Genomic DNA, 27,961 nt, shown 5'->3' with positions numbered 1-27,961 from the left:
GCGGCGGGCGACGCGGCGCGCTCGGCTTCAGCCGCAGCTCTGAGCGCGGAGGGAGGGAGGGAGGGAGGGAGGGAGCGAGAGGAGGGAGGGAGCGAGAGGGGGGAGGAGAAGGAAGGGAGGAGGGAGCGGGCGCGGGGGGCGGCGCGCGGCGCGGGGGCCGCGGGGCTCCAGAGCCACGCGGCTCCCGAGCTACGCGCCCGGTGCGCGCCCTTCTCTCCCCCAGGACGCGCGGCGGTGCCCGCCCTTCTTGGCCTGGCGGTGACCCCGGAGGGCGCTGGCCAAGGGGGGTGGGGGTGGGCGCGGCTGGGTACTGGGGGGCCCTGGCACCGGGGAGCTCAGAGAAAGGGCACCGAGCAGGCAGGCTGCCGCTCCCTCTCCAAGCTGCCCCTGGGTCTGTCTCCTTGACAGTCAAACGGGGCGTGGAGCTGAGTTGCTGATTTGTAATGTGGGGTCCCTGCCCCGCTCTGACCCTCACCCCTGCCCCGTGGCCTCCGAGGGGCTGGTGATCCTCAGGAAACTGCCTGCTAGCAGTTGGGAGTAAGACATCTAAACACTTTTCCCGGAGGGTAGCTGGAGCTTGGGACAGGTTCTCAAAGTCAATGACCCCAAAAGGTTATCACACAAAGACCCTTATACAGGATGCAGAGATCCCGCACACAGGTGGACACACCCAGAAGCAGACACACAGGGACACACATTCGCAGACACAAGGGGAGACAGACACACAGACAAAACTCCAATGTGGAGAAGACCCCCGTATGCCCAAACACATGTAGGCACGTCCGTGGACAGAGGCCCGAGTGTGTGCCCGTGGACACCCAGTGGCCAGGCGGGAGCTGGCTGGCCGTGCCCCTGGTCCTTAAAGCCCCAAGCTGCCCAGCCCCAGGGACAGTGAGTGCCTCTGGACCTGGATCAGGCCCTGGCCCCCATCCGTGAGCAGCGAGCAGGAGAGCGAGGGGGTGGGAGCGGCACAGGACGGGGGCTGAGTGTGAGTGACAGGCCCGTGGTGCGCGTCACCAGTCCGGAGCAGGTAGGTAGAAGAGGCCTGGACACAGCCACTGATTGCTCCTTGCCTGGGACAAACAGGGTCCCGGGGTGTCCTGTGTGCCAGGCCTGGTCTGGGCACCGAGGACACAGCAGGGACCCCAAAACAAGGAGCTGGCGGGCAGAGCGTGAACTCAAGGCATCGCAGTTGGGGTAAAGGCCCAAGGAGAGCACGGCGGGGGGAGACGAAAGATGGTGCTGGGAGCTCAGGGAAGGCTTATTTGAGGAGGTGCCACTGTGACAGACACCTAAAGGGCACGAAGGCTCTGCAGACCCAGGGGGTCTTCCCTGGGCCAGAAGACTGGCACAGCTCCCCACGGTCTGTCCCTCAAGCAGGAAGCAGCTGCTCCACAGACAGCCCTTGAGACCTGGCACCTCTCAGTGCAGGCAGAGGTCACACTTACGTGTGCATGTGCGTACACACACAGAGACTCACACATGCTGACACATCCTCAGGGATGTGGACACACTCGCACGTGCTGACACTCTCACAGTGCGGACACACTCACACACGCTGACACACTCACACGTGCTGACACTCTCACAGTGCGGACACTCTCACACATGCTGACACTCTCACACGTGCTGACACTCTCACAGTGCGGACACTCTCACACATGCTGACACTCTCACACGTGCTGACACTCTCACAGTGCTAACACACACGCTGACACACTCACACGTGCTGACACTCTCACAGTGCAGACACTCTCACACATGCTGAAACTCTCACAGTGCTGACACACTCACACGTGCTGACACTCTCACAGTGCGGACACTCTCACAGTGCGGACACACTCACACATGCTGACACACTCACACGTGCTGACACTCTCACAGTGCGGACACACTCACACGTGCTGACACTCTCACAGCACGGACACACTCACACACGCTGACACACTCACAGTGCTGACACTCTCACAGCGCGGACACACTCACACACGCTGACACACTCACAGTGCTGACACTCTCACAGTGCTGACACACACGCTGACACACTCTCACAGTGTGAACACACACATGCTGACACACTCACACGTGCTGACACACACACGCTGACACACTCACATGTGCTGACACTCTCACAGTGCGGACACTCTCACACTGCTGACACTCTCACAGTGCTGACACACATGCTGACACACTCACACGTGCTGACACACTCACACGTGCTGACACTCTCACAGTGCTGACACACGCTGACACACTCACACGTGCTGACACTCTCACACATGCTGACAACTCTCACACGTGCTGACACTCTCACACGTGCTGACACTCACACATGCTGACAACTCTCACACGTGCTGACACTCTCACAGTGCTGACACACACGCTGACACACTCACACGTGCTGACACACTCACACGTGCTGACACTCTCACAGTGCTGACACACACGCTGACACACTCACACGTGCTGACACTCTCACAGTGCTGACACACACGCTGACACACTCACACGTGCTGACACTCTCACAGTGCTGACACTCACACATGCTGACACTCTCACAGTGCTGACACACTCACACATGCTGACACTCTCACACATGCTGACAACTCTCACACGTGCGGACACTCTCACACTTTCTGACACACTCACACGTGCTGACACTCTCACAGTGCTGACACTCTCACACATGCTGACACACTCACAGCCGGTGACACACGCTCACTCAGAACACTCCCTCCCACCCACATGCTCAGTTACTCTCACACCTTTACACGCTCACTAGTCACACATAGTCACAAACTTGCACACACTTGTACACATTCAGTTATTCACACACTCACACTTCCTCACAGTTATTCACATTTATTCACACTCATACCCACTCTCACCCACCCAGTCACACTCACACCCTCCCGCATGCCTCTCACACAGTTGTTCACATTCTCTCTCTCCCACACACACTTCGTTCATGCACGCTCACTCACGCACATGCTCCCCTTGCACTCCAACCCCGGCCACTTTTCCTGGGACTTGCTCTCTGAGAGCCAGCTGGCTGTCCCGGTTGGTGGTTGGTTCTGACCCCCTCGGCCCCTCAGCAGCCCTGGAGCCGGGTGCTGACCCGGCAGCCTGGCACTGTTCTCCTGGCCACCCCTGTGCTCGGAGGGGAGCCAGCCCCCACCTGGAGCCGGTGGTCAAGCTGGGCCTGCACTGGGCTGGGTGATGGGGCGCCAGGGAAGAGGAGCCCCAATCGGTGGGTCGCCTCCCGAGAGCCCTTCCCCCAGACTTGGACCCCCCTTCCTGGCCTCCCACGGGGGAACAGGCTTCCCTCGGGCAGGGGGTGAACCTTGGCCAGTAGCAAACACCAGCCTCTTAGCAGACATGTGTTGGCGGCTCTGGGAGGACAGAAGTGGTGGAGGAAGAAATGGGTGCTGAGAGGGGAGGCTTGGGAGTGGCTGAAGAGAAGAGAGAAGACTCACTTTTAGGACTGTGTCACTGTCTTCCCTCAGCGACCGGGGGACATATTATCACTCCTGGGGGCGGTGTTCATTTTACTGATGGCTGCTGTGCACACGGGGGCATTGGCACTGGCACATGAAGTGCGTCCTGCTCCCAGAGCTCAGAGCCGGCTGCCTCTTCAGCCCTCACTGTTCTCCCCCTTCCCAAACTCTTTCTTTCCCAGGTCCTCGGCCACCGCCTGTCCCCAGGCCCCTCCCCTCCGTGGGCCCCGCAGCTGTCGCCCCTCCCTTGCCCAGTTTCGCTCCTGCCACTTTTGGTGTGGCGGTCACCGTCTCCTCCGGGGACAGCAGTCCTCAGCCCAGCCCTGAAGTGGGAGCCCCTCTGGCTGGGCCCCGGGTGCCCCTCCTCTTCCCACTCTCTCCCTGGCTGAGATCACAGCCTCCACGCCCTGGCTTCGGGGGCACCAGCGTGCCTGGACCTCCCGGGCCAGTGGTCCCCTGCAGCCCAGGGAGGAGGGGCTGAAATGCCCCTGGAGAGACGTGCACATCCTACCCGCCCCCCAGCCTGCACTGGGCTGGGACCCTGTGTGGAAATAGGGCCTTTGCAGATATAAGTTCAGGATCTGGAGATGGGGAGACGATCCTGGGTTATCTGGGCAGACCCCAGATGTAGTGATAAGTGCCCTTATAATAGGGAGGCAAGAACAGCTGACACACAGACACAGCAGGAGGTCTCGTGAAGACAGAGACGGACTGGAGTGACGCAACCACAAGCCAAGGGACACCTGGAGCCACCAGAAGCTGGAAGCGGCCGGGAAGGACCCTCTTCTAGAGTTTTTCCAGGGAGTGCGGCCCTACTGATACCCTGATTTTGGACTTGTGGCCTCCAGGAACATGAGAGACTCGATCTCTGTTTGAAGCCGCCCGTGTGGTCCTTTGTTACAGCAGTGGCCCCAGGAAACTCATACCAGCCCTGAGCTGGCAGCGGGAGCTGGGGTCCTTCAGCGCTGGAGCTGCCCTGGGCTCTCCGGGGCCACAGTGGCCCTGTGCCACCCCTGGCGACCATGCCCTGCCCCATGCGTCCAGAGTGGAGCCGGCTTTGCCTCTTCCTGAAACCTCTGTCCTCCCAAGACTGGAGCCCAGAGTCAGGAGCCCATGGGGGTGGGGCCCACAATGGAGGAACACCCCCCAAGTTCTCAGAGTGGGCCCCTCCACCACCCAGGCCCTTCAAGGAGGGGCTGTCCCTCTAAGCGCCCTGCCCCCAGCCCCCACCATGGCCTGAGGACACCTGGCTGGCTGCCCCTCCGACAAGCCCCGACTCGTCTAAACCCAAGCAGTGGATTGAGCTTAGGCTCCAGCTGGGCCCGGCTACACCCAGAAGGCACCTGACCCGCAGTAAGCACTTGGAAATGTCCCCCACGCCAGCCCCATGCCGCTCAGAGTCAGCTCCCTAGTGGCCTCTCCTTTCACGGGACAGCCCTCCCCGAGCGAGACACTGCCATGACTTTCACTGCCCTGGGTGTGTGTGTGCACGCACGTGTGACGGCCCCAGCTCACCCTCCAGATCAGAGCCCTACTCTGAGTGCAACCACACGTCCACAGCTCCCGGCATGCTCCTGGCCCTCAGGGGGCATTCTCCAGGCCCCGGGGGTGCCACACCCCACCCTGCCCACTCCCTAACTCTCACCCCACGTCCAACGTGCACCCAAGTGCAGGCTCCTACTCAATTCAAGGTCGACTGGACCTGGCCCCTCCCCCATCTTTCCTGCCCCTTTCCCGCGGGGTTACCGAGGCTTTGGGACTGCACACCCCTTCGCCCATCCACCTGCCCACAGCTCACAGCAGAGCACCCCAGTCCCCTGCAGCTCTGCCACCTGGGGCTTCCTGGGACCGCAGCTGGGCCCTGGGCTCCGCAGGGAGGAGCCTTGCGTGGTGTATAAGGCATATGGGGAAGTGTACACGAGGGACTGTTGGCTGACAGAGATGTTGCCATAGGCTTTTTTCAAAGGCCAGTCAGTCTCAACTTTTGTTATTACTATCATCTCATAGTCTGCAACACACTCGATACCAGAGTGAGGCTAAGTGGGCCGTTTGCCTTTTTTCTTTTGACTGCGCGCGGGTTTTCTCTAGTTGCGGCGAGCGGGGGCTACTCTTCGCTGCGGTGCGCGGGCTTCTCACTGCGGCAGCTTCTCTTGCTGCGGAGCACGGGTCCTAGGCGCGTGGGCTCAGTAGTTGTGGTTCGTGGGCTCTAGAGCGCAGGCTCAGTAGTTGTGGCGCACGGGCTCAGTTGCTCCACAGCATGTGGGATCTTCCAGGACCAGGGCTCGATCCTGTGTCCCCTGCATTGGCAGGTGGATTCTTAACCACTGTGCCACCAGGGAAGTCCCCCCCGCCCAGGGTCATTTGTCTTTGACCAAGTGCTCTGGGTACGGAGACCTCCTTTCCAACCATGATCCCCAGGCCCTCGTGGGGTGCGGCCCTGTTCAACTCCGCGGCGCCTGCAGTGGGGCCTGAGTGGTCCCCTGGGTCTGGCAGGGTGTGGGTCATGCCCGCATGGCGCTGTCCCCTCTCATGTGTGTGACCCACCGGGCCTACGGGACACCTTCCCTGGGGCCCAACCACGGGGTTCTCCTCTGTGCCTACCAGCATTATTACACCGGTCCCACCAGCGTGTCGTGGCACTGGTGTCCCAGAGTAAGAGGGAGGCAGGGAGGAGAGGAAGGGCAGCAAGCCTGGAGGGAAGGCAGCGATCCACAGGGTCCGGTGCCCAGAGCTGCCCGCAGAGAAACAGCCCGAGGGCTCCGTGTTTCTGTCTCCGCCAGGCCCTGTGCCGGCTGCCCCTCCTCCCACCAGCGAGGGGACTTGACCGAGGCCCTGACTCCTGGACCCCCGCCAGTGCCCTTGCCCTGAGCCTGCCCAGCTCAGCAGAGATTGCCGGGCCGTGGAACACACGGCCCAGAATAGTGCTGTGATGCCAACGGGTGACATTCTATTGCTGGGCCACCACACTGAGTGGTGCCTCCCATCCCCAAAAGGAGAAATCTGGGGACGCCGGGTGCCCCAGGGCCGGGCCAGGCGGAAGGGTTCTGTGCACGGAGCCAGCACGCGGTGCCTCTGGGCTCCTTCTCTCCTGGGCTGGCACTCCTGGCGGCCCCGCCTGCTCTATTTTCGTTGGTGGCCCACGGCTGCTCAGGGAAGCCCTGGATCCCATCACCTGGGGCAGAGGCCCCTTGTGTACGACGAGGGAAGAGCAGCCAGGCCATAGCCTGTCTCCTGCTTAGCCCGCTGGGCTTGCCATCCAAGGGGCATTTCTTGGGGGACTGTTCCCCCCCCACTCCCTTTCCGGGGCAGACCTATGTCCCCAGGCTTCACGGGCTGTGCCCTGGATCCTCTCTTGGGAACCGGCACCCACACGCTGCGACCTGCGCACAGGGTGACCTACTGGGTGGTCGCTGCGCTGGGAGCCCAGGCCAAGCCAGTACAGGAGTGCGCCCCCTGGTGCTGACACAGGTGTGGCACACAGCTCTGACCACAGCTGAAATCCGGTATTGTGCTGAGCCCCCAAACCCCATTGAGGCGGGCAGGGGCCCCTAGGGCTTCCCGGCTCCCGCTCGGTTGGGGGGAGTTCTGGCCTGGTGCCCTTCAGCCAGCGGCTGCTTGGCAGACACTCCACTCTGGGAGGGCAGATGCCACCTCAGCCGGCCCTGCTGCAGGAGCCCAGTCTGAGGATAGCCGGGGCAACAGAAGTGACTAGAAAGGACGGGAAGGGGGCAGCCTGGGGCCTTCTGATCCAGCCCTGAGCCTGGGGGTGCTCCCCACTGAAGTCAGGGAAAGCAGCGAACAGGCAGCTCAGGGCTCCGATGGGGCACGGAGAGGCGGAACCTGGGCGCCAGCCACAGCGGACCCTCGTGGCTCCCGTTTCCTTTGGGTCCCCAGTCCACCCCGAGAGGCTGCACACGCAGCCGTGTTGCACAGTGTTTCTTTAATTGAAAGACAACAACCGACCTCAGAAGCAGCCCCTCCTTACTACCCCAGGGGCTGGAAGGCCACGGGAGGGGAGACCTAGCCGTCGTGGGGGAAAGGGGGGCAGTGAGGAGCGTGCTGGGGACTCTGCGGGGTGCTGGGCCCCTCCCGGGGGACAGACTCTCAGGGCCTGGCTGAGTCCAATGCTCCCCCTGGGAGCATGTGGCCTGTGGAGCGCGTGGTTGCTGGATCATCCAGGCTTGGGGGCGAGGCCTGGGTGGGGTGGGGGGCAGCTGTCCCCCACCGCAGCCCACCTGGGTAGGGGCTGGGCAGAAGCCCAGCGAGACAGAGACCAGACCCAGCCCAAGGATGTGAGAGAGGAGAGGGAAGACGAGGGAGGGACAGACGGAGAGACAGAGAGAGATGGAGAGGACTGATCCAGGGGCCGGTAGAGCAAACAGGCTGGGATGGATGGCCGTGAACTCACAGAAGGATGCCAGCGGGCATGGGAGGAGAAGGGTAGCAGGCCAGGCCGAGGAGGGATGTGTGCCCGGCAGGTAGGGTGGGCTCAGCGGGGTCCGCTGTCTCCATCCCTGGCCCCCTAGACCCAGGGACCATTTTCCTTGGACTGGAGCCTCAGACAATTTGGTTTTGGGGTGAATGGGAAGAAAGCTTCGTGGGGGCACCTCTGCGTGGTCATGATGGGGGAGCAGGGGCAGCTCTGAAGCTAAGGGGCGTGTGATGGGGGCCAGGCCTCACGCCTCACCTGCACACTTGGGAGCCAGGGCAAGGATGTCGGGTGGCGACGAGGGGGTTGGGGATCAAGGGCGGGGCTGGGTCGGGTGCAGCTGAGCACTGGCTTCGCTCCCTTGCTTTGCTTCCCCCCTCAGGACATCCGCTGTGCTCCCCAGAGGCCCCGCCCAGGCCACCTTGGCGGCTGCCGCCACCTCTACTTTTTGTAGTTGCCAAACTGGATGGCCAGGCGGTCAGTGACGCAGCGGAAGGTGGCCGGCTGCACCTCCCAGTAGGGCACGGGGTTGCTGAAGAGGCTAATGCCGTTGTAGTAGGCTCGCTTGACCCCGAAGCCCACGGGGCAGAAGTCATTGACGCCCACCTTGGTGATGTTGTTGGCGTGCAGATAGACCACCTGGGGGCAGAGGGGTGTGGCTCAGGGCGGTGGCCCAGTCGCCCCAACCCCCCTGCCTGCGTCTGCCCTGCCTGGGTAGGCCGAGCGGAGGGCAGAACCCCGAGGGCTGGTGCCCTCCCTCCCGGCTGAGTCCCGCCCCGCCGCCTCATGTTTTGCATCCACACGGCCCTTTGAGGGCGTGGAGGTGATCCTCCCATGGTCTGGAGGAGCAAACTGAGGCTTCGGTATGGTTGTTGGGCGGGTGCTGGCCCGCCTTAAGGCACTGGTGTGTGACTGGGTGCTGGGATGGGGAGCTTGGGGGGTGTGGGTGTGAGGTGAGGGGTACGTGGGGCACGAGTGGTGGGGTGGGACTGTCGATGCGGGAAGGATGGCACGTTGGGCTCACATAAAGTCCCTGGCCCTCCCTCTGGGTTCCCTGGGCTGTGGGTCTGCCCCCAGGGAAGCAGCCTCCCAGTCCAGAGCCCCAGGGGCGTGAGAGGAGAAAGAGCCTCCTCCTCCCCCGCTCCCCCAGCTCCCTGAAGCCACATGCTGTGGGACAGGAGGGTCAGGGAGGGAGGACCCAATGACGGCAGGGAGGCGCTCAGACTGCAGCGGCGCCCTCTAGAGGCGGCAAGGACACGGCCGCTAGAGGGCGCTCTCGGCTTGGCCAGGGGGGCGCTGCCGCTGCAGGTGGGCGGTCCCCACGCAGGGCTCAGGCGGGCTCCGGTGTACTCGGCTCTGACTGGCCAGCCCGCGAGAATGGCGGGTCTCCTGGCACGTGTGAATGGGTTGGAAGCAGCGACTGAGGTCCAGAGCAGGGCCGAGTACGGCCAAGTTCATCCATGTGGCTGACAGCCAAACTGGGGGTAGGACCCCTGAGAGAGCCCCAGGCCAGGCCTTGTATCCCTCATCAGCCCACTTTGTGCCCTGGGCTGTCCCTGTCTTGCCACAGATCTGTGTACCCCGTGCCCAGACTGTTCCCTCACCTCGTGGGCCCGGCCGCACCTTGCAGGTGTTGCACCCACCTGAGAAACCTGCTCTTCCCTCACGACCTCGCTGCCCCGGGCCTGCCCTCCCTGCTGTCCACAGCGGTATCCCCACCTGCCCCTCTCCTCCCTCAGTGCAGGTGATTGGCGCTGAAGGAGGGATCCCTGAGCCTGCTCCTTTGCAGCGAGGTCCCATTCCGCTCTGTACCCAGATCCCACACGTGCTGGGCCTGAGCAAGGAGGGCCATGGGCTGAGGGGCTGCCCACTCCCTGGCTCTCACCTGGAGGAGCTTGAGGTCCGGAAGGCCAGCAGGCACCCTGGACAGCTTGTTATTGTCCAAGTGCAGCTCCCGCAGGGTGGGCAGAAAACTCAGGCTCCCATTCTCAATCATGCGGATCTGGTTGTGGCCCAGGCCCAGCCTGCGAAGGGGCAGATGAGAAAAAGATGGTGTGGTGGGGCCCGCAGGCCGCACGGCACTGTGAGGACTCAGGCCCCCAGCCCCCCCAGTCGCCCCAGCGCCCCCAGACCCCCAGACCCCCAGCCCACCTGTACAGCTTTGAGTAGCGGAGCAGGTCCTCTAGCTCGATTGCCTGGATTTTGTTGTGGTCCAGATGGAGTTCATTCAGGGTCTCGGGGAGGTCTGCCAGGAAAAGAGGATGCTCTGGGCTGAATGCAGGAGGGGAGGCCACGTGTGTGGGCTGATGCTGTGTGTGTGTGTGTGTGTGTGTGTGTGTGTGTGCACGGTCCCACGCTTGGTGGAGCAGAGACCCTAGCTCTGCCCCAGGTGGGGAGAGGGGCAGCCAAAGCCCTCCCTGAGTTGACTGGGTGCCTCCAGATGGCTCCAGGCCCCCCACCTGTATCCATGTGTGCTCCGAAGGCCAGGTAGTGTGGGAAGCAAGGGCTGACTTCCTACCTTTGGGGATGCCGGTGAGCTTAGCCTCAGAGATGCGCAGGTAGTTGAGCTTCAGGCCATCGAAAGCTCCAGGTTCAAAGCCACTGTTCTCCAGGGGGTTCCCACCCATCTCTAGGAGAGAGGCCCCCTCAGCCCTGGAGCCAGGGCTGGGCATCTGCCCGCACGCCCCCAGAGCCTGTCGGCTGCCTGGCTTGGGCTGGCCTAGTGGGCCCTGCTGATTACCCGCTCCCCCATCTCTCCCTGAAAGCAGTGCCGCTAAGTTACTAACGCTAATGGACTGAATGCAAACTCCTCGCTGTTCAAGGCCACTAACTCCCAAGGGCACTGGGCCTGGCATCAGCCTTAGGGGGCAGAGGGAGCACGGAGAAAGGGAGGGGAGACAGGAATCAAGGCCGGGCTCCCCCGCCCGCCCAGCCCCTGGCTGGCTGGCTGGCTGGCTGCACTGGCCCTTTCCCTTCCCTTTCCCTATGGGCCCTGAGTTTCTCTTCACCTTCCCTTGGCAGCTCTGGGGTGTGCTCCTAGACAAGCTTCCAGAAAGTACCGTGAGGCCCAGCCGGCTGGTCCATGGCTGTCCTGGACAGCCCAGCACCCAGCTGCCCTGGCTGGCAAAGCCCCCCCTTTGACCCTCCTCCCCCATCCACTGCCACCGCCGGGGACGGGTGGCGACGCCACTGGCGGGATCTCGCTCACCAATGCAGTTCATGTTGCGCAGCCCACTGAACACGCCCTTGGGCACCTTGCGGATGCGGTTGTCGTGGATGCGGAGCTCCACCAGGGAGCTGGGCAGGTTGGGAGGGATCTCCACCAGGTGGTTCTTGGAGATGTAGAGCTTCTGCAGCTTCCGCAGGGGGCTGAAGGCCTTCTCGTGGATCTTGGAGATCTTGTTGTTCACCAGGACCAGGGCCTGAGGCAGCACGCGTGCTGAGGTGAAGGCCCCGGCCCCCTACCTGCCCGCCTTCTCCTCTCCCCCATCCCTGCCACCTGAGCTAGCGATTCGCGATTAGCAGTTGTCAGGACTTTACAGATGTTTGAGCCCCAGCTCAGCCTCCGGGAGATCCGTCTGTGCTCCTGGGCAGAGTGCAGATCGGGGAGCTGGTGCTCAGGCCCAGCAATACCACTGCTGCTTAGCGCAGCCTGCCGCTCCTCTGTGTCCCCACTTGCACCCTGGCTACAATGAAATCTTTTCTCACTGTGTTGCTGGGAGGAGTCAATAAGATGAAAAGTTTTCAGTCAAGAAGGGAATTGGGCTGAGTGATCCTGTCCTGCACTTACGGCTGCTGACACCTGCACATGTGCCCTGTGACCCTGGGCACTCCCACCACAGCCGCCTCCAGACCGCTCTCAGGACTCCCCAGGTCTCCGGTCCCCTCTCGCACTCCACAAGTATGTGCCCACACCCATCTGGACCCAACCCCCCATGCTGCGGGCCTGCCACCTCCTTGCAGCCCCTTGGAAGGGCCAGGGTGGGCTTACATAGAGATGCTGGAGGCCTTTGAAGTCATCCTTCCGGATCTCGGAGATGTCGTTGTTCTGCAGGTCCAGCAGAGTGGTGTCGGGCGAGATCTCTTTGGGCACAGCCTTCAGACCTGGGGGCCGGCACCACCGTCACCAGTGTGAGCCATGGCCATGACCCCAGCGTGGCGCGGAGCTCAGGGACTCGCGTGCACGCAGGGACTCCGCCGCCAGTGGGCCAGCGCCAGAGTCGGCAGACGGAGGGGCTTCTCGCTCACCGCCTGCTTGCAAGCAGACCAGTGGACACCCTCCCACGCTGAAACCAGGATTCCCGAGCTGGCTTGGGGTCACCCCCTCCCCACCCTCACGCTTCCACGTCCACCCCACTGGACTGACCCAGGTCGGAGCACTGAACGACCCGCAGGTGGCAGTGGCAGCCGAAAGGGCACATGGCGCTGTAGGTGGGAGGGAGGGAGTCCAGGTCTGGGATGCCCGAGGTCGTGTCGGCGCCTGAAGCCTCCTCGTCGTTCAACATGGGCAGCCCGTCGTCCAGGGTGAAGTCCCAGAAGCCTTTTTGCTCAAAGGGCAGAGCCTGGCTCAGGGCCAGCAGGGCCGCAAGAGGCCACAGGGGCCACATGGTGGGTATGCCTGCGAGACTGGGGTGAGGAGAGGCCATCAGGAGTGCCCAGCTGGCGCCCACGCCCATCTTCTGGGCCCTTGCCTGGCTACCGTCCCGAGCCCGGGGGGCTGGGGTTCTGCACGTGTTGGCCTCGTGTCCCTCGCCCCTCACCCCTCACGGGTGCAGCCAGGCCCTGGGCTGTAGGGGCCGGGAGGGAGGTGTGGGTGGGCAGGAGACTCCGGGCAGGACTTGGCCTCAGTGGGCAGCACTGTGTCTTCCCAGTTGCTGAGTCTGTACCCCTCCAACACGCTCACGCGAGTGCACACACACACTCACGCAAGCACACACACTCACGCAAGCACACACACACACGCAAGCGCACACACACACAAACACACGCAAGCACACACGCAAGCGCACACACACTCACGCAAGCGCACACACACACTCACGCAAGCACACACACACACTCACACAAGCACACACTCACGCAAGCACACACACACTCACGCACCAGCCACTGAGTCGGCTGCAGCCTGCCTGGGGGGTCACTGAGGCTAGTGGAGGAGGCGGAGAGGGAAACCCAGCCATTTGCCGCCCACAGGCTTTGAGGAATTCAGATTTAAAGAAACCACTGTGGCCCGGCCACTCCCACATGCTCAGGGCAGTGTGAGCGCGCTCAGGGCTGACTCAGGTGACCACAAGTCGCTTCCTTTCCTGCCTGAGCCCCCCTTGCAGCACACCCACATTTCTCTAAGAGTCAAGAGGCCAAGGCACCAGGCTGGGCACGTTGGGTAGAAGGCTGGGCCAGCCCTGGAGGGAAGGTGAGGAGAGGGGCATTCTCCCAGGCCATGCGTGGAATCCTGGACATGGAAGGGGCGTCCCTTGCCGCCCCCACCCCGCCTCTGCTCCCCTGGGCTGTGGCTTCCTCCCCTGGCCCACGAGCCTTCCCCTGGCTCGTGAGCCGTCCCCTGGCTCAGCCCGCAGAGCCCCAGGGCTCCCGCCTCTGCTCCCACCCTTCCTTCTGCCCACGGCCCCGGGACCCTGGAGAGGCCACCAGAGGGGAGCAGGCTGCTGCCAGGGTGGCGGGCAGGTTCAGGCTTGTCCAGAGGCTCCTCTGCTGAAAGACAGTGCCCAGGAGGAGGCTGGAGTCCCTGCCTCTCCTACCACCCCCAGCTACCTGCTTTCCTGGGAAAGCCCCAGCCTCATTTTCCCATGTTATAGAGGAATAAGTGCACCTGCCCTGCTTGTCTCCCAGGCGCGGGGTGTCTGCGGTTGCCCCGGGTGCAGACGTGAAGCAGCCCCACCCCAGGGAGGCCCTCACTCGGGGCCCATCTTGGCCAGGGGAAAGGCTGTTCGGGGCTTCAGTGGGGCTGGGTGAGCCCCCCGAGCCTGATAGCCGGCTGCAAAGGGGGAAGGAGGCCCCCGACAGGCCCGGTTGACCTGGGGCTGGACTGGCCGCCCGGGGAGGGTGGGCACTGCTGCCCCAGAGTCCTCCCACCAGCAGGCGGGGGTTGGGAGCTGCGGCCACCTCCAGACGTGGGCGCAGCAGCTCTGCACCTTGGGTTCCCATTGATCCCCATCTTGCCGCCCCTCTCGCACTCCTCAGGCCCCCCACTGAGCTGGGCACGTGGCCTGTCCTGGCTCCCACCATCCTGAGGACAGAGCTGCAGCTGCCAGCGAGAGGGGCCGGAGCAGCCTTTCTGGCAGCTGGGGCCGCAGTCTGCTTGGCAGGCAGCGGCCGGGGGCCCAGGGTGCTGTTCATCAGACGCAGCTGCGGAGCCAGCCCCAGAAAAGCTGCCTGCCTGCCGCAGTCACACAACAAAATGAGGGTCTCTCATGCTGGGGGAGCGCCCAGCCTCCCTGGCTCCTGCAAGCCTTGAGAGCTCATGATGACACTCCAGGTCCTGCCAGCCCCAGGCTGGCCCAGTGGGACCTGGGGAGCCCCTAGAGGGCCTTGGTGAAGAGTTGGGAGAAGGCCCTGGGCTGGCTTCCTGGACCATGAGTCCCTCCTTCTTCCCACGAGTTCGCAAACCCCAGGGCAAAGCAGGGTGGGCCTAGGCCTCCCAGGTTTGCCGCTGCGGCGCAGGGCCCCTGCCCAGGGGCTGCTGGACACACAGGGCTGCGCGGAGGAAGAGCAGCGGAGAGGACAGGAAGGCGAGGATGACGGGACGAGAGGGAGGGGACTGCCCCCCGGCCTGGCACTCCTGCCAAAGCCACTGCCTCATGGCGGGGGGGGGGGGGGGGGCGGGGGGGGGGCGGGGGTGAGTCAGGGCTGGAACGCCCGGCAGGATCCTTGGGAGGCTCTGGGATCCACCGTCCACCTGGACAAGGCGGGCAGGGGGCTGGTCTGGCCAGGCCGGGGGGAGGCGCCGGGGGGAGGCTTCGGGGGGCGGTGGGCGCAGACAGGGCTCTTCCAGCCTGGTGGGACCGGGAAGGTCTGGGGGCCTCCACGGGGCGCCTCCACCCGCATCTGGCCCCTCCACCACGGGGGAGGATGGACAGGCGCTGGGAAGGCCAACCAGGGCAGGACTAGCCACTGGGGCCCCAAGTGGGCTCACGGGACCCTCCGTGGGGGACGGAGGCTCTGGAGGAGGTGAGCCGCTCCGGGCCACCGTGCCTGATATTCTGATGTCGCTGCGTCTGGGGCCCCACAGAGTGGCTGAGAGAGGGGAAGGGCTGGCTCTAGTGCAGGCTCACTCTGGGGGGAGGGAGGCTGAGGACTTGGAGGCCCCACCCCAGGGCCCCGTGACAGCACAGGACAAGGTCTGGCTGGTTTCACCCGGCTCCTGGCTGGGCCCAGGCAGTGGGCAGGCTGGCGCACTTTCCGGCACAGCCCTGCTTTCCCCGCGGAGAGCTGGCAGGAGACTCAGCGGCCAGAACTGTGCAGAGTGGAGGGGGCCGACTGGACACCGAGCTCCCGGGGGCCGCAACAGACCCAGAAGGAGCCGGGGGTGATGGAGTTCTCTGGCCCGCTGGCTGAGTGTGGGCAGGGCACAGAGGCTGGGGGAGGAAGCGGAGCTGCAGGGCTGCCTCCCCCCACCTCACACCGGGTCCCTCCCACCGCACACACGTGCAGGAGGGGGGTGGGCCCTCAGCCCCGGAAGCGGGAGCCCCCACGGACAGGTACTGTGAGACCCACGGCAAGTCCCGCCAGCCCCACCTCCCACACTACCCAGGCCTCTGGGCCTCCTGGGCGTGTCCCCAAGGACTTCAGGCAGCCTCGAGCCCCATCAAAGTGTTCTCTGAGCTGGATGGGTCCCTCCTCCTCAGAGCGAAGGAAAGAAGCGGTGATGGCGGTGAGGCCTCGCGCCGTGCCCACAGGTTGGAGTGAGGGCCGCCCACCCAATAGGGCTCTCCTTGTCTGGCCCTCTGAAAGCCAGCACAGTCCTCCAACTGGGACTGCTCCAGGTCACAGCCAAACAAGACACACTGGCAGCCCCTGAGAACACGGAGGGGCCGTGCCAGGCATTCAGGCCAGGCCAAGGGCGGCGGGAGCGGGCCTGAGGTCTGGCAGGCCCTGGGAGCTCGCCTGCAGATGTGCGGCCCGCGGCTGCCAAGTCGCAGATGCCGGACGCCTGACGCTGTTCCGCAGCCTCGGCCCGGGTGTCTGGCCCCTCTGAGCAGCCCGACCTGAACCCGGACGCGCGGGCCCGTGGTCCCTGGGACTGCGGGTCACGCTTCCCCCCTCCCCTCTGTCCGCCAAAGCCTTTGAGGCCCAGCTTCTACTAGCAGGCCAGAGGCAGGGGCGCTGCGCAGAGCTCTGCTCTGCGAGCTGACGCCCGGCTGCTCGCCGCCTCCCTCCCGGGCCCCGAGAGAGGAGACGTGCACCATCCGTGGGTCTCCTGAGGCTTACGCGCGTTGGGGTCGTGGCTGCAGGGGTTGGGGTGGGCCCTGAGCCCCGCGCCATCGGTGTCTGCTCGCCAGCCACCCCGAGCCCACCGCCACGGCCTCGGCATGCCTTCCAGCTACGAGGGGAGCAGACATCCAGGCGTGGCTGGCCAGGGCGCTCCTCCCTGCTGGGGTCTTGGTGCTGCTGAGGTGACCGGACAGAGCTGGGTCCTGTGCCCCTGCAGCCTTCAGGGACAGACTTGACTTGGATGTGGGTGTCGGAGGCCAACAGGGAGCCAGCCCGTCTGCTGCAGAGCGCTGGCACCGGGGAAGTGGCTAGGCGGCCGGTACTGACCAGGCCGGACGTCTCTCCCCACAGCCTTGAGGACAGCCATCACCTCCACCCCCAGCCTTCTGGGAAACCTCTGGAAGGCCGGCGGTTCCAGTGCCGGCCTTCTGCCATGCCTGAGTCAGGCGGCAGATGAGCCAGGTCAGCTGGGGGTCCTGGGCTGCTGGGTGCCCTGCCCCCCCCCGCACCCCCGAAGGCTCGCTGCAGAAACCCTGAGGGCGGGGGAAGGTGTTCTATCCCTTCCCAGGGTGGGACAGGGCACTCAAGGGATTTCTTAGCACAGCCCTCCTGAGGACCAGCAGGAAACTCCTGCCCAAGGCCACACTGTGAGGAAATGGGAGAGGGGGCACACGTGCCCTGCCCCACCCTCTGCCCCCGCAGACTTTGCTGCAGAGCCCAAAGTCACAGAATCCCGAACTCCCTGGGTTGCACAGGGGGCCGAACCAGCCCCCGGTCCCTGCAGAAGACTCCTTGCATCTCCCCCACTCTGGCTGGGAGGTGACACTGACGGAAAGCAGGGCCCTGCCCTGTGGGTCCTGCGCCCCCTGGCTTGCATCACGAATCCTCTAGAAACATGGCGTCTCTCTCTGACTGCCACCATCCATAGCTCCCCTCAGCCCGCGGGGCCAGATGCCCCTCCTCGGCCCCAGCGCACCCATCAGGCCAGCCCCAGCCCCTCTGCCTCCGCCTCCAGCTGCACAGAAGTGGCCTGGAAAAGCCATCATCCCAGCCTGGCCCGGGAGGTTCCCCCAAGCATTTTAGGTCCCAGCAGGTGCCAGACCCCACAGGGAGATGCTCTCAGCCTGGTTCCCAGAGCCTGAGGTCCTGTCTGCCCTCTGCCCCTCTCCTTCAGGTCCTAGTTTTGTTCCCCAAATCCCCGATTCCATGGCCACTCGGGCCTCTGACTGCTGTGTCCCTCTTGGCCATCTGAGCCACCCAGAGGCAGCTGGTGGGGGAGAAGCAGGGGCCGCTTGAGTCGCATGGAACCTGGGACCACCCCCAGCCCGCTGCCCCTTGTCCTGCAGCTCTGCTCCAGGCTGGGGTTTCTGCCGAGTTTGGCCTTCAGACGCCGTGGATCACGAGAGCTGGCTGTGAGGAGGCCGGGTAGAGCCCCAGTCCCCTAAACCTGAACAATGTGTCACCATGGGGAGGGACAGGCATGAGTCGTCTGAGTCCCTGGCACCTCCACTGGGCTTGGGAACGTCAGCGATACCAGCCTGCCAATGAGCGCGAGCTGGGCTGCTCTGCGGACTGCTATGGGGGCCGAGCAGCCTCTGGAGGAGCTGAGGCTGGTGGCGTGTGGGCAAGTGGGCAGCTCCCATAGGCACCCAGGAGCTGCCCCACCCCAGAGTAGAGAGGGTGGGGGACAAGCCAAACAGAGTCCCAGAGGGCGTGAAGGAAGTCCTGGGGGACCCTGGGGCTGGGGACTCCAGGTGAGGGGAGGGCTTTCACCCCAGAACCTTCCATCTGGAAGGTGGGGAGATGAACCACAGCCCCAGGGAGCACTGGGAAACTGGTTTTGGAAGCCTGGAGAAGGGCCTGGCTCTAGGGCTACCAGTTAGCCTCTGGCCTGGGAAAGGACTGAGCAGACTCCGTCTCCGTCCTCCCAGCGCAGGCACCTCTGCCTCTCCCCGCACTGGCTTCCTTGAAGATAGGATTCACAGAAAAGGTTTCGTGGGTGATCAGGTGTGGGCCCCAGTATGTGAGCAGAGGGGACAGAGGGGTGGGAGGAGAATTGAGTGCCCCGGGCACCAGCTGACAGGACAAGAGGGGGCAGAGCTGGCAGGGCCCGGGGGTGCCTGCCTCCAGAGGGGGCCCATGTTCACCCCCACCCTATGCTCACAGCAGGGCGCCCCAGGACAGTCACCATCACCCTCTAGCCCCAGGATTTGAGCTAAGCCCTTGGGCTGGTGTGTCCCCTCCCACCAGCAGGGCCGACAGGCACAGGGAGGGGTGGGCAGCTCAGGGCAGGGACCAAGCTCTCCAACCCTGGGGAAGAACTTTCTAACAATCCAGGGTGTTGGCAGGGAAGGAGAGGGGCTCCAGACATGCCATTGAAAGGGCAAACAGCCCAGTGGCCTAGCAGGTGGGGCTCTGGAGGCCCCGAGCTGGGACTGGGGCCCTGCCCGGAGGCGAGCCAGACAGCGCCGGGCCCTACTGGGAGTCTGGGAGCTGGGCTGCCGCCCCGCAGCTCACGTGCTCCAAGGCTGGCCCTGGGGCCGGCCACGGCCTCAGACTGCATCCCCAGGAGGCCAAGGACAAGTGATGGCTGGGACAGGCCTGTCTCCTTGGGGCTTCTCCAGGGAGTGGAGGAGAGCTGGTGGTGGGTGGGCCTGGGAAGGGGCTCATGACAGATCCCTCCTCTGGGACTCGACGCCCGTGCTGGAAGGGATGCTCTGTGGTCCTGAATGACTAAGGAATGTTGCTAAAGAAAGGAACTGCTTTCTTGTCTTAGGAACACACCCTCTCTTCCGGTCCTTCCCCATTCACGCTCCTCTGATGGGCCAGGGCCACTGATGGGATTGGGGAGAAATTGGGGCCAATGCTTGCATGTCACCCTGCATGACAGTCAGAGGGCCAGCACCCCAGATTTCTGGGCCCCTAAAATGAGCTGGTACAGAACTGCCACCAGACCCATTGGTGAAGGGGCTGGGCCGCGGACTCCCCATCGACATAGTGGGGTCCCTGGTCCCTGCTCCAGGGCAGGGCATAAAAGCGGTCGGACGGTTAATGCCCTCTGTGAGCCGGGTCCTGGGACGTGAAGGTGGGCCGGTCGCTGCCTCGCCGTGGGGGCCCTCCCTGCTCCCAGCCTTCTTCCCACCGCCCGGTCTTGGCGGCTCGGAGACAGTGCCATGGCTTCCTTTCGATGCACGCACAGAGAACTGCCCTGAGAGGTTCACCCACGCTGGCCCACGGCAGCCGGACACCGGAAGTTGCACAGAAAGGCGCCTCTGCCGAACCGCCAGCCTTCCCAGGGTGTGGGTGGCACCGAGGGGGGCCTGAGCATCTCCAGCTGGTCTCAATCTCAGTCAGTCCCTACCTCGTGGAGAGCTGGCCGGCCAGGGAGGGGTGAGCTCACAGAAGCAGGAGCCCCCAGAGGGCAGGACTGGCCACCGAATCGGCAACCTGAGTGGCCCTTACGAAGACTTCAGCTGCGTGAGAACGATCTCCCTGGCCTGGGCGAGGTCTGCCCCGCCCGCCCCACCCAGCACCCTGCCCTGGAGGACCCCGGGCCTTCTGCTGCACTCAGCGGAGCAACGCGGGAAGCTCTCACCACCGGGTGCCCAGGCCCCAGCCCCGCCCCGCCCGTGGAGCAGCGAGGTGCTGTTCCCATCCCCCAGCCTTCCAGGATACTCAGTGGCACACCCAGACAGAGGGCTCCGTTCTCCCTTGTTCCTCTCCTGGGTCCCTCGGCACTTCCCTCAGCATGCCAGCCATCTTGAGAGCTTGCGGGACGGGGCCAGTGGGCCTGCCCCCTCTCACTCCAGTCCCCACGCACTGCACTTGACCATAAGCTATCATCGTCAACATGCAAGTGACTTTGCGGGCTCCCTGGATGCTACGGGGTCAATAGCCTGGATTTGTCAGTCAGGAGCTCTGAGTCCTGGCCCCAGTTCTGCCCCTGACTGGCTGTGCCACTGTGGGCAGGTTCCTGCCCCTCTCTGGGCCTCAGTTGCCCCCTCTGTACAATGGATGGGGTGGGAGTGGGACCAGCAGGGGCCACGGCTCCCCTCCCAAACGGCTCTGGAGGGCAACCTTGTCGCTACACTTTGTTTCAGAACTGGAGTTCTCTCTCCATTCCTGAGATGCCCCCAGGCACCAGTGGGGGGCGGCCTTTGGGGGACAGAGCATCTAGCCTGGGAGCTCTTGAACCTCACCCCTTCCTAAAGGTGCCCATCCTGGGCTGATGGTGTCCTCGCATCTACCCGTGGTCCCCAGAAGCCCTCCGGGGCCACAGGCCAAGCCTGCCTGTGGCTAACACAGCGCAGTTGCCTGGGTCTCCTTCTGCACCCCGCTTTGGAACCTCAGTCCAAGGGGGCTCTGGGGCAGAGCGGACTGAGCTGTCCAGGCAGCCCCGCCCGGGGACCCCCCAGCCAGGACTCTGTGGACCCACACCTCGCCCGGGAGGAGGTGGAGGCACGGCATTGGCCTGTGGGTAAGCATGGAATATCTGGGCAGGGAGCCTGGGGTGTGCCTGGGAAACCGAGTCTCTGAGCCCACGCCGTGGACTAGCCCCAGGCCGTGGGGACTGCTCCCCAGTGACGAGCTTGGGTGGCCGCCCAGAGGTCCTCCTAACCAGGGCCGAGTGCAAAGTGCACCCGGGACTTGCAGTGAACTAAGGGGGCCATTGGCAGAGTGAGGGTGCCAGCCGCCCAGCCATGCCTGGATGACGCTCTGGGGTAGCGGCCAAGGGGAAGAACCCCGAGGCGGGAGGCAGAGAGGGCAGATGTGGAGCAGAGCCGAGCAAGGTCAGAGGGGTGAACGAAGGGGATGTAGAAGGTGCCTGGAGGACAGCGGGGAGAAGACGCAGAAATGGGACAAGGACCCAGGGGGCCGCAGGGTGGCGACGAAGGGGCGCGGACCAGGAACCTGCAGCCGTGCAGTGGGAATCCACAAGCAGCCTAGGGGCGGGAGAGGGCGGTGAGGGGGCAGCGGACCCAGGGGTTAGGCAGTGAGAGCAGCTCAGGGCCAGCGTAGGAACAGCGGGGACACTACGGGGCTTGTGGAGGGGGGGACCCTACCTGAGGAGGGGAAGCGGCGGGCACAGGCTGGCTGGTTGGCGGTCTTGAGGGTCGGGCAGTCCGTGCGTCTGTCGGTCCGTCGGGTCGTCGGAGAGCAGCTGCTCACTCCTGGGCAGTTCGTGGAGAGAGGGAGACAGAGGTGGTGGCAGCGGCGGGAGGGAGGCTAAAGGCTGGGCGGGCGGGCCGACGACGGGAGGGGACGGCGGGGAGGGGGCGGGGAGGGAGGAAAGGAGGGAGGGGGCTGGTGGCGTGGAGAGGGAGGGAGAGAGGGAGGGAGGGAGGGAGGGAGGGGGCAGGCTTCCCGGCCCCCCTGGCAGCTTCAGAGGGAGTAATTTTCTTGTAGACGGCTGGGCTAGCTGCACCCCTCCCCCTTGCGCCCCCCAGGACTCCCCCCACTCTGCCTGCCCCCCCTCTACACCCTGGGGCACACAGTGAAGGGACACACAGTCTAACTCACACAAGGACCCTTGGCGGCTCTGGGCAGGCGCAGCCTCAGAGATTCAAACTTTCCACTATCCGGATGGGGCCACTGAGGCCCAGAGAGGGGCGGGAGCTGGCTTGCGGGTGTTAGGGCGGGCGGAAGAGAGGGAGAGGGCAGAAGTGGAGGGGAGACCAGGGGCAGGTGGCCTCTGATTGCTAGTCCAGGGACGGGGCCCCGGAATTTGGTCCTGAGCCTTCCTCAGCCTGGAAAAGGATCAGGGTGGCAGCTGTTGTGGATTTCTGGAAGGGCTTGATCTAGGCTCCCGGGCACTCCGGGTGCCCCACCTCCCAGCCCACTGCAGCCTCTTTTCCCTAAAAAAGAGGAAGCGTTCCTGTCTGTGTGATCTCAGGCTGGGACTCAGCTGGGGGCTGGCAGGACGCAGCACAGATACTGGGGGTCCTCCCCAGCTTGCCTGCCCCGAGCTGAGGCTCAGAGAAGCTGATTCAGAGAGGAGGAGCCAGCGAGTCATCCTTGCTCCATCTGAGCAGGTCCCCTAGGGTGCAATAACTGCTCTGAGGGTGGCCACTTCCTGGGGGCTGAGCCCTGTGCTGGCCACTTACAGGGGTAACTGGGTCAGCCCGCCAAGCGTCCCAGGAAGAGGCCGTCATCAGCCCTGGCATCCACGCCATCACTGGAAGCTCAGCCACTTCCTGAGGGCCCAGATGAGCCCAGGGCCATAGCACGACACCTCCTTCCTGTTGGGTGGGGTCCCATTCCTCCCCCGGCCCGTGTACCCAGCCTCGGTCATGGGGAGACTCCTGCAAGAGCAGTTTTGGGGAGACAAACGTGAGGGTTTAGACGGGGCGAGAAACCGAGGCAGGGAGCGACACTGAGATCTGCGAAGGAGAAGAGGGAAGAAACGAAGGCAGGCAACACGAGACAGGACAGAACTCCACTGAGAGGAAAAGAAAGATGCGTAGAAAGAGAAACAGCTCAACAGGGCAGAGGCCGAGGGCGGGCCAGGGAGAGGCGGGGCCGTGAAAGGAGAGCAGGGGTGAGGCCCGAGGGTCCCGCGCACCCGGCCAGCTGCTGTTTAGGCTTTTGGTGCTCAGCTTCAGGCCATCAGGCAGGTAAGGGTCCAGAAAGTTCTGCCAGGGGGAGTGGCTGGGCCCAGACCCCTCTTCTGTTCACCAGCATCAGTTCAGGGACCCCTGGTCAGACCTGGGACACAATGGTGGCCTGACCAAGCCGCCTGCCTGCAAGAAGCTTCCAGGCTGGGCCACGGCCAAGGGAGAAGTAAGAAAAGCAGGGCCAGGTCGGGAGCTCCAAATCCTTCTTGTTTTCCTGGGTGAGGCAGTTGCAGATGGTTGCAAGCAGGAGATTGGAGAGAACACATGCCCTTCCAGACACGGGGAGTCAGTTTTGCTTGTTTGTTTGTTTGTTTGTTTTTTACTGTTTATTGGCGACATAGTCAAACATCTCTGGGTCGCCCCACTGAGCTTCAGCGTCCCCCAACGCAGCTGGGGAGGAGGGGAAAGAGGGTCCAACCCACGTATAAAACACTGCTCCACGAAAGAAGCTAGTTGAAGATGACCACATATTGCATGATTCTGCGTGAAATGCCTAGAACAGCCAAATCTACAGGGACAACAAGTAGATTTGTGGTTTCTTAGGGCCAGGGGGGATGGTGGTGGATAGAGTGGTGACAGCTAAAGGTATCAGTTTTCTTTTGGACGTGATGAAAATGTGCTAGAATCGACTATGATGATGTTGCGGCCTCTGTGAGTATGCTAAATAAAAACCATTGAACTGTACACGTTAGATAGGTGAATTGTATGGTATGTAAATTTTAGCTCCATAAAGCTGTTTACAAAATTTTCAAATGAAAGGAAATAGGCACAAGGCATGCCCATTGCCCAGGGAGCCAAGTCGCTTACTGAGTAAGGTCCCCTCTGTGAGGAGGGGACTGGGGCACGCCAGGGCCACACACAGCACCAGAGGCTCAGGAAGGCTTCCTGGAGGAGATGACTTAGAGCAGACAAGTAGGGAAGAGGGACGGTGTTGGTGGAAGGCAGAGCCCAGGGCTAGGTGTGGAGGGCGTGGGGAGCAGGGACGCAGTGAGGTGGGAAGGCCGAGTGGTGGGCCGGCACGTTCCTGGAGGGAGCAACTTGCGGGCGGTGGTGAGGCAACACCCTGCGCCTTGGAGCTCTTTCCCGCAGTTGGGGGGTACGTCTGGGGCAATATGTCCGTAAGTACGGTTTTTGCGCCTGGAAGGCTCTTGTGTCTGTGGTTTGCAGTCTGCAATAAGCCATAACTGCACACCCGGGCCAAGGCCCACTGAGTCACTGGGCCTGGCCCTCTAATTTGGGGGCCACTCCCAGACCAGCCGGCCTGCACCTCAGTCCTGGGCCTCCCCCTCCCCCTCCCTCTCCCCAGGCCTCAGCTCTCTCTGTGGCTGCAGTGCGGGAACAACCTGGACCCCAGCTTGAGCGGCGCTGAGAACAGCACGTCCCTGCTGGCCAGCGGAGCCGCAGCCTCCTGCCCTCTGGCCTTTCAGGGCTGCGAGGCAGCAGCAGGAGGCAGGGGAGGGCAGGCATGGGGGGCAAGGCAGGAAGGAAGAGCAGGCATTTCCTGAGGCCCCCGGGCCCCTGGAGGAGGCCGATGCACAGCTGTCTTAGCTCCACAAGAACCAGTGGCAGACAGGGCTGGCCGAGCGATTAGAGGTGGGGCCAGGGGAGGCGGGGGGGGGGGGCAGCACCCTCTCCTAGCATGCCCTGCGCCTCTGGGACACCGCTGGACAGGCCCCCAAAGCCCCAGCCTGGACTCTTCCCCCCAGGTACTTCGGAGGGCTGGGTGATCCTGCCGGCACCAGCCGGCCCCTCAGCCCAGAAACCCCAGCAGGCCCCTTGGCAGAAGACCCCTCTGCCAGAAAGAGTAAAGACGCGGCTCTCTTGACCTGAGAAGCAGCCTGGTGGCCGGCTCAGGCTTCCCAGGAAAGCGTCCTGCCCCGGGGCCCCACCCGTGCCCCTGCCCGGGTCCTCAGGCCACACTGCTGTGTCCCGGCGCAGAGCAGCCAGCCCTCATCTAGGCCTTGTTGGGTCATTGCCGCCCCTGCCAACACCCTGGTGCCCAGCCCAGAGCCCCAGAGCCCAGGGCAGGTGCTGAAAGGTAGTGGGGCAGGGGTGCGGGGCAGGCAGAAGCCAGCGGTGGTGGGGAGAGAAACGTGCAGGGCGGAAGGGGGCTGAGAGGAGGGGCGGCAGGGCTGGTGAGCAGCTGTGGGTCCACCCCAGGCAGGGCCATCTAAGCCTGTTGCCATCCTGTAGGCCTGTGTGTGGAGAAGGACCCGGAGTCAGCTGCAGCCCGTCCCTCTGGCTTGCAGCTGTTGGTGCCCTGGCTTCAAAGCGAGAAGGGGAGGCCCCAGGACAGAAGCAGGGCACCCAGAGGGCAGGCCTCAAGCCTCTGATCCCCTGTGGGCACGAAACCCTGCCTTTGATGCGGGTCCCTGAAGGGCAGAGCCTGGGAGCCTGGGAGGTGGCCCAGTGGGCAGGGCTTCCAGGGGCTCAGAGGGAGCCCCTATAGAGGTGGTAGCAGCTGACAGAGATCACCCCCAACCCTGGGCTCCAGCCCACCCAGCTGCTCGGCCCATGAGTTTCTGGGCCCGAGAAAGAGCTGCCCGACCCTGACCTTCAGGGGCCCTCTGCCAGACCCCTTCCAGGGCCTTCCTAGCCTCCCTGCCCTGCTATGTCTGGCTGGTGCCCTGCTCACTCCCCTCTGCCTCTGCTCATCACTCCCCCTGTCTGTCTTGGGCTCCCCACTCCTTTCTCAGGTCTCCCCTCTGCATGGTCTGTCCCTTCCCCGGGCACTGAGCCAATCAGCCTCAACTTCCGCTGGCGCCCTTCACTCTCCTGGAGCACACCGGATGGGGCGCAGGGGGGAGTTCTGGGAGGCGGCGGCTCTGCAGTGGCGCCTTGGGGCTGCCTTCCGACCTCTCCCTGGAGTGCTCCCACAGGGCTCTTGTGCGGCCAGCCCAGAGCAAGGCGTTGCCCACAGGAGTCCCCTTCCACCTCCAGGACCACTTTCCAGGCAGGGACACATCACACACATACATCAAGGTCACTTCTTGAGCGTGCCACCCTGCCTAGAACTCAGCTGAGATCCTGGAGAGGGCCCTCGAGGCTCCTAGGCGCTGCACCCCGGAACCCAAGCTGGCACCCCCGAATTCACGGCCTGCTGGTTTCATCCACCCCCGATCTCTGCACCCTTAGGGGCTGGGCAGGGGCAGGGCAGGGGCTAGGCCCACAGTCACTAGGGGGCGGCCCCTCGCACCTCACTGCTTCCTTGAGGCCAGAGTCATGACACCCTGGAGCCCCAAGGGGCAGCAGGTATAACGTGTGCTCAGGGGACCCTCTGGATGAGGATACTGCTAACGGGAGCCGAACGGCTGCGGAGCAGGCGAGCCTCCGCTCTCTGGAAGTTTACCAGCGCTGATGGCCGAGGCGTGGCCGGTGAAAGCTGGCACTCTCTATGCCAGAGCTTTTTTTGACCTTCCCCTGAGGACATAATCACACAGCGGCTCTATGTCCCGGGCCGCCAGGGCTGTAATTTCAGGGCTCGAAGGGGGCTCCGTGGAGGCCCGGCCTGTGTCTAGCTATCTTTAGAGAGGCACGCTCTGGGTGTGGCCAGACGAGGGAAGCTGGACCGGGGGCTGTGCCACAGGGAGGCATCTGTGGGCCTCCTGCGAAGCCAGCAAGACGCAGGGACGCCATGAAGCGCGGGGCCCCGTGGTCTTCCCCTGGGGGAGGCTAGCCCCCAGCAGCAGGGCCAGGAGGCTCGGGTGGGGGCCACGAGGGGGAGCAGGTGCAGGGCCGGGGGGCCAGGCGGTTTCTGGACTGGCCCCGCATGCCCGTCATGGTGGCACTGCTCACTGACACGTCCTTTGCCTCCCTCGCTCTCTTCCGCTCCTCCCTGGGCTTGTTTCTCCTGCAGGCCACGATGTGGGGCATGAGGCGGGAGGAAGGCTTCGAACCGGCTGTGCAGGAGTTGTCTGCCCACCTGCCGGCAGCTCCAAGGGCTGAGTCCCCCATCTGCAGTGGAATTAACCCAGAGGGCCTGCTCAGTGGGGAAGTGCGAGCGGCGGGGGGTGGGGTCGTCCAGCCTGAACTTCCTGTGCCTCCCGGTGGGGGCCTGACCCCTGAGTGCAGGGAGGGGGCTGGGGGCTGACTGCCCTGGAGCAGGGGGGCCCGGGGCCAGGCAGCCATGCTGGGGAGGAGGGGTCGTGAGAGCTGGGAAAGCAGCGGGCGCTCCTTCAGGGCCAGCGCCTCAAGGGCTGCTGACCTCTGACCCAGTCCAAACAGGAAGTGTCATATCTGTGGGCCCGGAGGAGAAGGAATGCAGGGATGAGTCCAAAGCAAACACTCCGCCAGCTTCCCAGGCCTCTCCCCGCCCCCTTCCAGAGTCTGGCCTTTTCTCTGCTGAGAACTCACGGAGGGGGGGTGGGGGGACTGGCTACAGAATGGGACCGAAGCGAGACTCACGGTTCCCAGGCCCAGACCCCAGCCCAAGGTGCTGGCGGGGCAAGGTGTCGGCAGTGGGCACTTGGGGCCCTGCTTCCTTCACTGCGCCCACATCCAGCAGCACTGAAGGCCGGGGCCCATCCCCATCGGCCGCATCCTCCATGCCTGTCACTCGGCTGTCTTTCTCACCCCCATACCACCGTCCTTCTCCCTCCCCAGCACTGGGCGCGGTGACAGCTGCCGAGGCTGACACACTGACCACGCCCCGTTCGTGGGGGCCCCTCACACAGGCAGGGCAACTGTTCCAGGGGCCTCAGGGGGCTCCGCAGCTCCTGCGTCCCCACCCAGCACAGAGGATGGGTCCTGTCTTTAGGGCTCAGCAGACAGTCAGCAACTCCAGTCAGGGGGTGGTGACACCCTACGTGCGTCCACTCCTGGGACAGGGATGCGTCCTGGACAAGAGGGTGGTGACGCTGGGACTTCAGAACCCTGGCCAGGGTGGGTGGGGGTGGGGAGGCTCTCGGAGAAACTTCTAGAACCAGGCCCTCTTAACCCTCTGCTGACAAAGCAGTGTCCAGGATGTGGGCTCT

At 64.1% G+C, this 27,961-nt stretch overlaps 1 protein-coding gene across 1 annotated transcript; it reads right to left on the bottom strand.

Annotated features, from left to right (window-relative positions):
- Positions 1–7,417: 7,417 nt before the first annotated feature.
- BGN (biglycan) lies at positions 7,418–21,594 on the bottom strand. The gene is made up of 8 exons (XM_033417643.2): positions 21,438–21,594; positions 12,293–12,552; positions 11,918–12,030; positions 11,135–11,348; positions 10,445–10,555; positions 10,078–10,171; positions 9,812–9,950; positions 7,418–8,565 (listed from the first exon to the last, which is right to left on the bottom strand). The coding sequence occupies exons 2-8, from the start codon at positions 12,531–12,533 to the stop codon at positions 8,368–8,370; spliced, it is 1,110 nt and encodes a 369-aa protein (XP_033273534.1). The 5' UTR covers positions 12,534–12,552; positions 21,438–21,594; the 3' UTR covers positions 7,418–8,367.
- Positions 21,595–27,961: the final 6,367 nt, after the last annotated feature.

The sequence above is a fragment of the Orcinus orca genome, chromosome X (assembly GCF_937001465.1).
Source record: "Orcinus orca chromosome X, mOrcOrc1.1, whole genome shotgun sequence".
Classification (NCBI taxonomy): domain Eukaryota; kingdom Metazoa; phylum Chordata; class Mammalia; order Artiodactyla; family Delphinidae; genus Orcinus; species Orcinus orca.
The sequence above is the reverse complement of the archived record's forward strand: the minus strand, read 5'-3'. Positions and strand labels throughout refer to the sequence as shown.

Bases quoted from the DNA above. Each gene is read 5' to 3' on its own strand.
- BGN (XM_033417643.2), bottom strand. From the start codon at position 12,533: ATGTGGCCCCTGTGGCCTCTTGCGGCCCTGCTGGCCCTGAGCCAGGCT. The intron at 10,172-10,444 runs GTAGGAAGTCAG...TTTTCCTGGCAG, and splicing joins GCTCACCGGCATCCCCAAAG to ACCTCCCCGAGACCCTGAAT. The intron at 9,951-10,077 runs GTGGGCTGGGGG...GCCCCTTCGCAG, and splicing joins CGCTACTCAAAGCTGTACAG to GCTGGGCCTGGGCCACAACC.